General features: G+C 34.1%; 1 protein-coding gene across 2 annotated transcripts; it reads left to right on the forward strand.

The window, feature by feature from the left end:
- Window positions 1-5,777: 5,777 nt before the first annotated feature.
- On the forward strand, window positions 5,778-9,036 carry IDD11 (indeterminate(ID)-domain 11). 2 transcript variants are annotated; one of them, XM_018123952.2, is made up of 4 exons: window positions 5,778-6,747; window positions 6,884-7,280; window positions 7,801-8,555; window positions 8,666-8,829. In XM_018123952.2, exons 1-4 carry the CDS (start codon window positions 6,543-6,545, stop codon window positions 8,689-8,691), a joined length of 1,383 nt encoding a protein of 460 aa, XP_017979441.1. In that variant the 5' UTR covers window positions 5,778-6,542; the 3' UTR covers window positions 8,692-8,829. The 2 variants fall into 2 exon arrangements, with proteins under 2 accessions (XP_017979441.1, XP_017979440.1); XM_018123951.2 differs by having other exon boundaries at window positions 5,785-6,747; window positions 7,801-9,036.
- Window positions 9,037-12,532: the final 3,496 nt, after the last annotated feature.

Genomic DNA, 12,532 nt, shown 5'->3' on the forward strand with positions numbered 1-12,532 from the left:
AGTAGATTGTCATTGTCTGGGTGGGGCCCAAACGGTAACATTTGGAGATTCTTTACAACTTAAAAGTAGCCAAGTTAGGGATGACAGATGTCAAAAGGAATTTTGCCGCCTGTTCTGACAACGAACTCGGAGCGAATGAGAGGGCGTCAAGTCATACACGTTGCATGGGTCTGTCAAATCCCCACCAATCATCGTAGCCCACGTGTACTGGTGGGGTCAATAGTACGAGTCCCTCCATTACCATCCGTCCTTTTCACGGGTGCGCTTGCAAAGCATTGCCGTTTGTGATGGTAATATTATTTCCCCGTTTGAAAGTTCTCTCCTGCTCCGTAGCTCACCGTCTCTCCTCATGGACCCTCACATCAGGGGCTGTCGGAACTCCGAAGGGAAGCTCTTGTCTATCATTCCATCTTATTATCCACGTGTAAGGTGGTGATTTGCGGTGTGGGTCATACTGCATGGGTGATGATGGGAAGGGATACCGTAGGGGGGGTTTGACAAAGGAGCGGGGGGCCAGGGATTTGTCAATCATTTAGTGTGGGGCCCACAGCTTTTGGAATATGCCCACTCGTGAACTCTCAGTCCACTTGACCCAGGTAGAGAATGGAGTGACAAATTTGCGTTTGGTTCTTACTTTGGAGACTAGAGTTTCTTCACCATGTTCACGGTCGAATGAACTTCATTGCCTCGCAATTAGGATAGAAAAGAAGAATAATTCTACCACACGTGTGATTTCACCTAACAAACACATCCCAATCATTTTGTTTTACTAGCATTTACCCTTTTTTTAAGAAAAAATAGTTAAAAGTCAGAAATTGATTAAAGTTCTTTGATTCATGAACTCTTTGTTTATGGTTATTCTGTTCTCAGTATCAATCCTGTTACTTAATATCAGAGCTGTATTCATCCTACAAATAACGATAAACATGTTTTGTAGTAATTAAACAATGTTTTACCTTCAAAACTCATTATCCATAATGCATCCAAATGCATTATGCAATATGAGCTGGAATTAACAAAAGGTGAAAAACTTGAGGGGAACTCGTCATCTTGTCTTGGTTTGGCAAAATTTTTGCTGCTCAAATCGAATTTGCTTCACTTTTAGGCTGGCAATGTATCCTTGGGTTGTTGCCAAATCAAATCAAAATATAAGCAATTAAAGAAACTAGCTAGATTTATGCTAATACTAAATACCACCCATGCTTTTAATATCTTTTTAAAATTCAACAAACATTTTCATTAAACTGCCCATATTATTGATCAATTCATTTACATAAAAGCAATCCAATTTTGCTTGACTAGAGATATCAAATTTGTATCTTTAAATTAGTGTGTGTATATATATATATTGTTTGTACACAAATGTTATTCTCTCATGAAAAGGACGGTTATAACCCAACAATTTTGGAGGCTGTGTGGTTTGCCTCGGTGTAGGAGTAAAATGATCAATCAACATAACTATCTGCTGTTAAGAGCCAGTGGGATTGACCTTTCCCACTACAATTATACAAACTAACAGAGTACCGGGAAACATCTGATTTACTCTGTGGGTCTCATTTTTCCTTGTTTTTACTTTATGTCTTAGTTTTAGTTTTAGTTTATTTAATATTAAAATTTTAATTTTTTAAAAAAAATCATGTATCATAATTTTTAATATACAAAAATAAAAAAATTAATGAAAAATAATTTTAAAATATATAGCAATAAGTAAGATAAAAAAAAAAGAAAATAAAAGGAAAGAATATTATCTCTTACCTTTTTTAAGTCGGAAAAAAGTCCATTGGATACAAATTTTATTGGACAACAGCAAATGTTCCCAAGGATGAGGTAGTCAACTTCAACATAGCCTTTTTTCACTATTACTACTTTAGGCTTTATATTTCTGTCTTGGACAGCATAATCTCGAGCTGTCCAGTGTCCACTGTTATCATCGACCTTTTCTTGCCCCTTAATTGCATCGATTTGTTGGTATCTTTTTTGTTTTATAGTGCAGATTTCTTTCATTTCTTTTTTATTAGTTTAATTTCTCCCTTTCTATATACACACATATATATATATTAATAAAATAAAATTTTAAATATTCCTTATTGTTGTGCTTGGGGGAATGCATTACCTACTCGAACTCCAATTATTCTTAAGAGTACTATTCTTAATGTTTCCAAAGTAAAATAAATTTAATTAATATGTGTTTTCCTTCTTTTTTTTTTTCTCAAATTTGTGGTTATGACCAAAAAGGAATTTGTTACTAGTTTCCAGAAGAAGAAAATATTGCCACGTAAATATTACTTGCATTATGGACTAATTATTTTTCATGTGTAAATGCAAAGTACTAGAGAAGGCGTAAGGAAGACGTATTAACTTCCCTCAATTAAATAAACAAGAAAAACTAGTTTAATATACGAGTAGGTAGCTAGGTGTGCGTTTAAAACGCACCATGTTTTTCTTCCTGCGCTCTTCTTACCGCTATACTATTCAGTCTAACCTTATGCTAATGAAAGAAAACGAAGCTTAATTTGAAAGTAAACAACAAGACCTCTTCTTTTAATAAATATTGGCCCACCTACCACCTAAGCAAAAAATATTAGCATAGTTTTATATGGACCGACTTTTTTTTGACATATCATAATATTAAGTTTTTATTATAGGTAGCCGCCTCATCTAATGTAGTATATTATGTTCGTATGATCATATTTGTGCTATTATATAACTTTTTTTTTATTTACAGAAGGGAGGATTTTCGCTCTTTGAACAGGAAATCATCTATACCAATGGCTGAGTTAAATTTTCGGGATGCATGATGTTAAATAAATATTAAATACTATTTAAATATCTTCCTCTCTCACGCACATAGATATGTTATATATCATGGGTGTCTACAAATTTTACTCAGTCATGTTGGTCTTTTTTTTTTCCGGGTCTTATTCATCTTGATAAACAGAGTGTCAATGGTCACATGCATTAATATATCACAGTATTAACAATATTTTTATTATATATGTATATGTGTGGTATGATATTTATTCTTATGGCATAAAAAAAGATTATGAAGTTAATTAATCAGCTATATATATAGTATTTGGTGTCGTATTTATATGCCATCATTAATGTAAAAGTTTGCAGGCATCTTTTAAAAATATAAAAATAGGTGAAGAAGCCTATCTAGAACTTTTTGAGACTTGAACTTTAAGTCTCAAAAAGTTCAAAGATTCAATTTGATATGAATATGTGTATAAATAGAATTCTTAATTAAAAAAATTAAATATAAGCTGATGCTAACTGTATATGCAGACGTGTCTAAATACACGAATACAACGTTTCCTTTCTAATAATACAATGTTATGATAACTCATAGCTGATTGCCCATTGTTTTCCCCAAAGGAAATCATGCTTAGCTGAATATTTGGATTTGTATTTTCTTGTTGCAAGCTTGGAGCCAAGCTAACTACTTAGGCCCCTTGCCTCTTGTTTTTTCCTTTTTCTTAATCATCAAGAATTTCATTAAAAGAAAGGGAACCCTTTGCCCCTTGTTGTTAGACACATCCCACATGTGGAACTGGTTTTTTGTATAGAAAAAACTGGTGAAGATAAGAGCAATACTTGACGTACATATAGTAAAATAAAAGAAATTGGATATGTGTCTCATACTTTCTGTGTTTATTTATATATAAAAAAAAAAAAACTTTCTTTCTCCTTTTGATTTCTCTTTTGAAGCATTACAGTTATTTTAATGGCAGGGATGAGCTGGGAGAGCATAGTTGACACTTGGGTCGAGCAAGATCCCATTTCAAAATCCAAATCATTGAAGAATAAAACAAGGTAAATGACAAAGGGAAAATATATTTTTTATGTTTACCCCCATCTTTTTTAAAAACTCCTTTTTGTATATATATTTTTTATTATTTGGCGTTAGGGAACACAGGCTCATCGAAAACATGAACAAACAGAAAGACAATGTAGCTCCATAACTATAATTTATTAGCATTAAACAAAGTGTACATATGGCAATGCATTTCTCATTAGTTTAAATTTCTTATGACCTTTTCTTATATCTTTTGTCTCACTGTCGACTGTTGATGACCTTTTTCGTATAGTTTTACATGACTTCCTTGACATGAACTTCTTCAATTTCAGTCTACAATAAGCTATCGACAAACCATTTTCGGGTTCACGAAGGTTTATTTTGGGTCTATATAACATATATTTTTTTAAAAAAAATTAGAGACATAATTAAGCTCGTAAAATCGATTCAAAAGGTTTCATTTTCTTACAAAAACAATTTGAAAACATTTTTTACTCAAGACAAAGGATTATTAGTTTTTTTATATTTTAAAATCCAAAATAGATAAATTATTCAATTTCATATTAAAATAAGATATATCACGTTCTATAAAAATTATGCAATTAAAATTAATATGGATGAATGACATTTGAACTTAAAATCACTAACTATTGAGACATAAAGATTATGCATTTGAACTTAAGACCAACAAAATGACATTAAAACCTAAAATCATTAACTATCAAGCCAAATAACTTAGTAATGAGCAACTCGTTATTGATGGGGGATTCATTGAATCATGTAGGAGTGTGCAAATTATGGGTGGTGTGGTCCAAAAAAGAAAGAAGAAAAATGTTATATGTAATTCACTAATTAGGTAAGTCAATAAAGCCCTTTATCTAAAGATAAGGGGTCAAGTACAATTAACCTTTAAAATGTGAAGGTGTAGACCGGGTATTATTATTAAGCGGTCAAATTCCGTTAAAGGCCCAAATGGTTCCATTCTGATATTGACATTGAAGTCAACTGATCTAGTGTGTTGTTTGGTGTTTATCTACTAGTGCAGCTCATATATATAATATAATTCTCCCACGTTCATGGTTGAATTATAAGCTATGGTTCTATAATTACCTTGATGCATGTAACAACTTTAACAATGATGACAGTTTATTAGCATGGCTTGAATTATGTGGTTTACTAACTCATTATGTTCATATTAATCATGATCATCATGATAAGCAAGAGCTGATCAAGTTTGGTAGGCTTGGAGAGATAGATCTTTGTTACCTGTATTATATGATAAGACTTAGATGAAGTTGTTTCGATGAATCTTGTGAGAATATTAATCAAAAATTAATGACAAAACAATTTTTTTTTTTTTAAATAAACATATTCTAATTTTTATTATGACTAAGCTTTTACCTTTAATCATTGTGGATTGAATTTTGCGAACATAAAGTACTCATTTTAATCAATTCTTTTACTATTCAAGAAATTTTAGCAACTTTAATTACTATTGATGTTTAATTTTACTTTTCATAATATTTGCAATGGAAAGTTCAAGACATCATCCAAGAAACTTCACCTAATTAAGTTCCATTGGGAAAATTAAAATTGATTAAAGTTTAGAACTTAGGGATAGGGCCTGGTCCACTGGTATAAAAAACCTAAGAGGGAAGGTTATCATACTTAATATAATTCATGTACAAGCACAATTGTCAGAGATTTCAACTAATTAGTCTTCGTATATATATATATATATAAAGAAAGAAAGACATAAACAATAGTTAAGTGATAATGAAATGAAACATAAAAAGTAGCAAAGAAATGTAAGAGGAAATAGCTTTTAGCCATGCCTGTTAGAAATTTAATCAATGGTTCAATCATGTCACTGTAAATGTAGAAAGCTGGGAGAAAGGTCTACTACCCCATGATGTGAGATAAAAATATATACAAATCAAGACATCTCTTTCTTTTCTGCTATCTCTCTCTCTTTCTCTTGGATGTACAAATCAGACTATACTATAGCTTTATTTATCTCTTCTTTTGCGTCTTAGAGTCCTTACTTTGTGAGAGAGAAGGGAAAGGTGGGTGATTAAACAAAAGTATATGTTTTCAGTAGTAGAAATTTGCTAGACAATAAAGAAAGAAGGGATTTTTCTGGGGCTGCGAAGAGAACAGAGGAAAAGACAGAAAGTGCAACGTCAGAGTTAGCCCCGTAGGGTTCCCCTCTTTGGTTTGTGATTTTGGGTTCTTGTTTTGGACTGCTTGAGGATTACAGAGGGATCTCTTCTCATCCACATCTCTCTGTCTCTGAGTTTTATGAGCTGAGTCTTTTTCTTTATCTTTTTTATTTGTTCATATTTGTGTGGTTCTTGTTGGATTTTTTTGGTATTAGCAAGTAAGTTTCAAGCATGAAGCACAAAAGTGGATAGAGGATCTGCTTAAGCTCTATCTGGCTAGTTACTTATTACTCTCTCTCTCTCTCTCTCTTCTTGTTTCTTTTGAGTTTTCTTAAAAACAAAAAATTGTCTCTTGGGTTGAGGCCAAACAAAGAAGAAAAAATCATAGGCCTATGATGAGGATTATGGTATTCATACATGTTAAGACGACTTGAGTATGTCAAGTATCAATTTCTTTCTCCTTTATTGGGTTAGTTTGGTTTTGTCTTTGGATCTTTTGTACCCTAGTTATGTATGTAAAACCAAGATCCATGGTCGATGATGCAACCTTCAGAGTCCTAGAATTGGTTATGTAAGAGAAGATGATGAAAGGTTTGTTATTCCACGATCAACAGCAACAAGTTCTGGAAGAGAATATGTCAAATTTGACTTCTGCATCTGGTGAAGCAAGTGTTTCTTCAGGCAATAGAGCCGAAGCTGCCACCAACTATCCTCAACAATACTTTAGTACTCCACCACCTGAAACTCAGCCAGCTAAGAAAAAGAGAAACCTGCCAGGCAACCCAGGTTTGAGTTTAAACCCTTACCTTAACACCATAGCTTTTATTGCTTGTTTTTTTGTTTCCTTAACTACTTTTACTTTCCTCATCTGGGGCTCATTTTCTTCAAAATTATTTACGCATTTTTGGATGTTTTGAATCAGACCCAGATGCAGAAGTGATAGCTTTGTCTCCTAAAACACTCATGGCAACAAATAGATTTGTGTGTGAGATCTGCAACAAAGGGTTTCAAAGAGACCAGAACCTCCAGCTCCACAGAAGAGGGCATAACTTGCCGTGGAAGTTAAAGCAAAGAACAAGTAAAGAGGTGAGGAAGAAGGTGTATGTCTGTCCAGAACCCAGCTGTGTGCATCATGACCCATCAAGGGCCCTTGGGGACTTGACAGGAATCAAGAAGCATTTTTGCAGAAAGCATGGTGAGAAGAAATGGAAATGTGATAAGTGTTCAAAAAGGTACGCAGTTCAATCGGATTGGAAGGCTCACTCCAAGACTTGTGGCACTAGAGAATACAGATGTGACTGTGGAACCCTCTTCTCAAGGTAATAATAACTAACCCAAATCATTTTGGGAATTAATGTAAAACATGAACACAGTTCCATTTAAGCACAACAGTCAAATCCTTCACTTATTGAGGCGTCACTTGAGTATATAATTTGAAAAACGAGTTTTCTTTTTCAGTATTTTTTTTTTCAAAATCCCATATATATATATATATATATATTTTCAGATGATAAACTTTTCATTTTTTGTCTGATGCATTGAAGAATTCATTGCAATACATGCAGCAGTTTTCTACTTTTCATACCCTAGAGAGAGAGATGCCTGCTAGTATTAATAAATATGGAAATTTTATTTGCATCACCGTATGTGGACAATCTGTCCTATGCTCTCTGAGTGAAGAAATGATGGGAAGCAGAAAGAGAGAGAGGGGCAAAAGAGAAAGAGAAAGAGAGAGAGACACTGAGGGAAAAAGTCAAATATTTCTGGCATTGTCATAGCACTTTATGACTGGTTTTGTTTTTTTTTTTTCTCGTTTTTTTAAATTTATTTTTTTCACAGGAGAGATAGCTTCATCACTCACAGAGCCTTCTGTGATGCTTTAGCAGAGGAGAGCGCAAGAGCAATCACGGGAGCTAACCCACTTCTCTCCTCGCATCAACCAGGAGCATCAGCATCTCACATTAATTTACAAGTTCCCCAATTCAATGCCCAAGACATACAAGCATTTTCACTTAAGAAAGAGCAACAAAGTTTCAGTCTAAGGCCAGAGATTCCTCCATGGCTCGCTAGCCAACCAATGCTAGGGGCTGGTCCGGGCCCACCACCACAGCCTATAGATCTTTCCTCATCATCATCATCATTCTTCTCCGCAAGATTAGATCATCATCATCAAGAATTCACACAAACAACACACCATCAGGACTTAACACATCATGAAAACCCCAACCCTAACCCTACTAGTCTTGGCCCCACTCTTCCTGCCTACCATCCAACAACAGTACCATCCCCACACATGTCAGCAACTGCATTACTTCAGAAAGCAGCCCAGATGGGTGCAACCATGAGCAGCAAAACTGGCTCATCATCAGCACCAGCTACTGCTGCAGCTGCTTCCTTGATCAGACCCCACCAACAAGCTCACGTGTCTGCTGATTCTGCTGGCAGTAACAATAACACAACAACAGCTGTTTTTGGCCTCAACTTGTCTTCACGTGAAGAACTGGCTGTAGGTAGTGGGTTTATCCACGGCGTGGCTTCTTTCGAGAACCATAAACCTGCTGCTGCTGCCAATGCAGGTGATCATGCTGGCTCAGGTGCTCCCCCTCCTTCTCTCCTTCAAGACATGATGAATTCTTTGTCTTCTGGCACTGGATTTGACGGCACTTCATTTGATGATGCATTTGGTGGAATTTTGAACGCAAAGACGAAGGATGGGAGGTTCATAAATGAAACATTCTCATCAACAACAACTACACCAACAACAACGACAAATGCTGCTGCCGCCGCTAGGAATGATCACGAAACTGGCGGTATTCAAGGTGAAGGCTTGACGAGAGATTTCTTGGGTCTTAGAGCTTTCTCTCATAGCGATATTCTCAATCTTGCTGGTCTTAGTAACTGCATGAACACTTCGCATGAACAACGCAATCAGTCGCAAAAACCATGGCAAGGTTAGGTAATATAGAAACCTTTTATTTTTTTTTTCTTTTCCTTCTCTCTTTCTAAACTACTTTTCAAATACTATATGTTAAATTTTATATTCTCCTTTTGTTTTATTCTGTTACTTTCTTTTTATACCCTTCGATCTTTGCTACAATCTTTCCGAAGGGAAGGACCTCTCAAAAATACTGGTATATATATATATATCAGTTCCTTATATGTTGCCCATGCTACAAATTTTTGCCCTTTTGTTTAATTCAATGGTAGTATATTCTTCAATCTTCATATTATATATATATATATATATATATATATATATATATATATATATATATATATATAAAACTTAACCTACAAAGGAAAACCCTAAGGTTCTTTTTTTTTGTGTTTTGCCACTTAACATAGTTATATAGTAGTATTAACAGTGGCTGATGTATGTGAAAGCAGTTCCCAAAAGAAAGCAACTTCATGATGAATGTCATCCAATTAATGGGTTTAGTCTTCTAATGTAATCATATTCATTAGGTGTTTTTTCAATTCTTAAGCCCCTTACGCGTTAGTAGAAAACCAATGTAATTAATGATCTAAAGTTAGCTAATATATGTAGTCATGATATTAAAATAAGTCTTTTAATAACTTAGAAAGCTTAGCTACCTAAACCTTCACCTCCTTGCAAGTTATTATTATTATTATTATTTTGTTTTAAATTTTTATTCATAATTGATTGGGTTACTGTTTATCCTTTTTTTGTTTAATCCACGATTATATACATTTAAAATCAAAATACAAGGTTCAAGGAGACTATCAAATTGCACAATCATTGGTGGCAAGTTATATTAAGATTCATGCGCAAGAAATCTTAGAATATAAACATTTTTAATAATCAAATCATGCAATGTCATAATGATTTAGAAAGATTGTATTTATTTCCTATATGTAATGATGAAGTTGAAGACAATCAGGAATGGTATTATTCCCTATGCCATTATGATATTCAACGTGTAATAATGAGATGTTTACATTAATTTCCAAGCGGTTGAGTATGGGAAGAGAATCCTAAATGTTCCTTTTACATTGCAAAGGAAATAACTGTATATGGGCTTACCTTTGCCCCTCGATTTTTTAAGAAAAGGAAAAACATTGTTGGTCACCATCTCATTGTCTCAATAACAATGGGTATGTCCGTTTTGAATTGACACTATACATGATTGTGCATAAAAAGGAAATACATAAACTTTTGATCAAATTTTCGCCACAATTATTTGCCTTCTTTACTACAAAACAAGACAAGTTTTCACCGTCTTATTATGTAAAGGCAAAACTTCCCATTATAGGTAAACTCATGTTGCTCCCACTAGCTATATGTCCATACTCATGGTGGCCCCTCTCCCCCAACTCCTCCATCTCACTCTTCATTATAGTGAAAAATCCAACAATTTTCCATCTTTGCAGATGAATCTAGTCATGTGAATTTCAATATGTTCATATCAATTTTGAAAAGCGGACCAAAAAATTTTAATTTTTTAACCAACAATATTTCTAGGTCAAAATTTTTAGGAAACAAAGAAAAAGTAATGAATATACGAGTTGATGAGAGTACAAAAGCATTGGATTCTTAGGAGGAAAAGATTCGTGAAAATGTGCAGAGATGGGCAAGTTAAGTTAGCTTGGGTTAGATTATATGTTTGTTTTTTCTCTCTCTCTTATTCTTTTTTTTTTCTGAAAAACCAAAAAAAAAAAAAAGAGAAAGAAAGAAAGAGATGCTTTTTGACACCTGGTGTGGGTGCAAGTGGGTTTCAATCCCGAGGAAGGATCCATTCTGCTTATTGGCCTCTACACATTAAAATAGAAAAGGTGATATTTCCTTTTTGACATCCTTTTTTTTATTTCATGTAGTACTACTATTTATACTAGAAATATATTATTCTCACCTATGGGTTCATATGTGTTTTTATTTTACCATGTGTGAGTCAATATGCAAATCAAGTATGTGCACTAATGTTCTAAAATATACATATATACATATACTCTTCTTTGGTATCAAAAAAGAATGATGCCAAAGATAGACATAAAGGTGAACTTTCTTAGATGAAGAGAAAGCTAGTTTTAATGGGTTTCTGAGAATGTTTTCCAAAGAATGTTGTTGATGGAATGAAGTTTTGTAAAGGTCAGATTATAATGAATCTTCCAACAGATATTCCTCCTTTTAGCTTTACCTTTGAGTACAAATAAGAAATGGCTATTCTAACAAGGCCTCTTTTGGTTTTAATATATAACATTATTCCATTGTAGTTGCCCTATATTCTTTTTCTGTCTCTCCCTCCCTCTCTTTCTCTTTGATTTGCAAAATTCAAACTCAAAGGTCTCCACTATACCAGTAGGACTCAAAAAGGTTCCATAATAATTACTCAAAAGTTGTATAGTGGTGCTAAAGAAAGGAAAATCATGGTTGTTCATAAATTATTATTCTAAGAAATCTTTCTTTTTTTTCCCCTTCCTTTTTGTCCTTGAAGCTGTTACCAGCATGGTGTTTCTATTGCATTGTTTTTGTATTTGTGTGGATGAAAGAGGAGAGAGAGACTAGTGTTTGAGTAATCAAATGGGAATGTTATCAAGTAAGGTATGATTAGCCTATCATAAGAAAAAGTAGTTTTCTCTGAGAACCTTTACAAATACCATCAGATCTAGAGAGAGAGAAACGTCGAGAAAGATGCTCATCCCTAAGAAATATTGCTATGTTAGGTCAATTTAAATAGATGTATGAGCTAACTTTGAAAGTGGCATTGTCACATGTCATTTCATTTGGTTTAGCAAAAAAGGAAAAGAAAAGTTAAGAAAATTAAAAAAAAAAAGAAGAAAACTAAAAGAGATTCCTCTCCAAATCTGAATTCCCCACTACCCCTTTTGATCTCATGCTTATATCGTAAGGCATGCTCATCCTTGTAAAAGCAGACACACTCTCGATCCCCTTCTCTCTCTCTCTCTCATGTGTACAGTAAAAGAATGCATGTTGGAGTGTGACATGTTTGCCATAATATATTGGATTTCTCTTTAACACCCATATAAAGAGAACGGCATGCTTGTCATTTACGCACCTAGAATTCTCTTAAGACAAGATGGCAGGAAAGGTAATAGTACTGGGAGTGGTGGGCTAAAGCACAATCCCCTAAATCCCATATGTAATGTCTCAGATTTTGGGGGCTTTTTGTCTGCTGGGGGGGTAGACTTCTCACTTCTTTAAGAGCAAAAGGAAAAAAGAAAAAGAAAACATTATATGGTGGTAGTATCTCCAAAAGCTGCTAATTATCAAAGCTGTGATTGTCTAGCTAGAAAAATGATGGTGGCTTTCTTTGTTGTTTTTGAGTATTTTCATGGTGGGATCGAGGCATGACTATAAACCCAGTTGACTTGTCATTGTAGAGATGCTCCCTTAGTCTCCCTCTCCCTCTCCAACTTTGTGTTTTTTGATTATTATATGGTACTATTTGCCTTTATCTTTGACTTACCTTAACCCCACCATTTTCATTCCTTCATTCTTCTTTCTTTTTCTTTTCTCTGCACACTTTGTTTCTTTACACAGCCTTTGAGGTTTTCACAAAGTTGATTTCTGTTTTCACTATCCCCATAACTA

This window comes from Theobroma cacao, chromosome 6 (genome assembly GCF_053813885.1).
Source record: "Theobroma cacao isolate CCN51 chromosome 6, ASM5381388v1, whole genome shotgun sequence".
In the NCBI taxonomy this organism is placed as follows: Eukaryota; Viridiplantae; Streptophyta; class Magnoliopsida; order Malvales; family Malvaceae; genus Theobroma; species Theobroma cacao.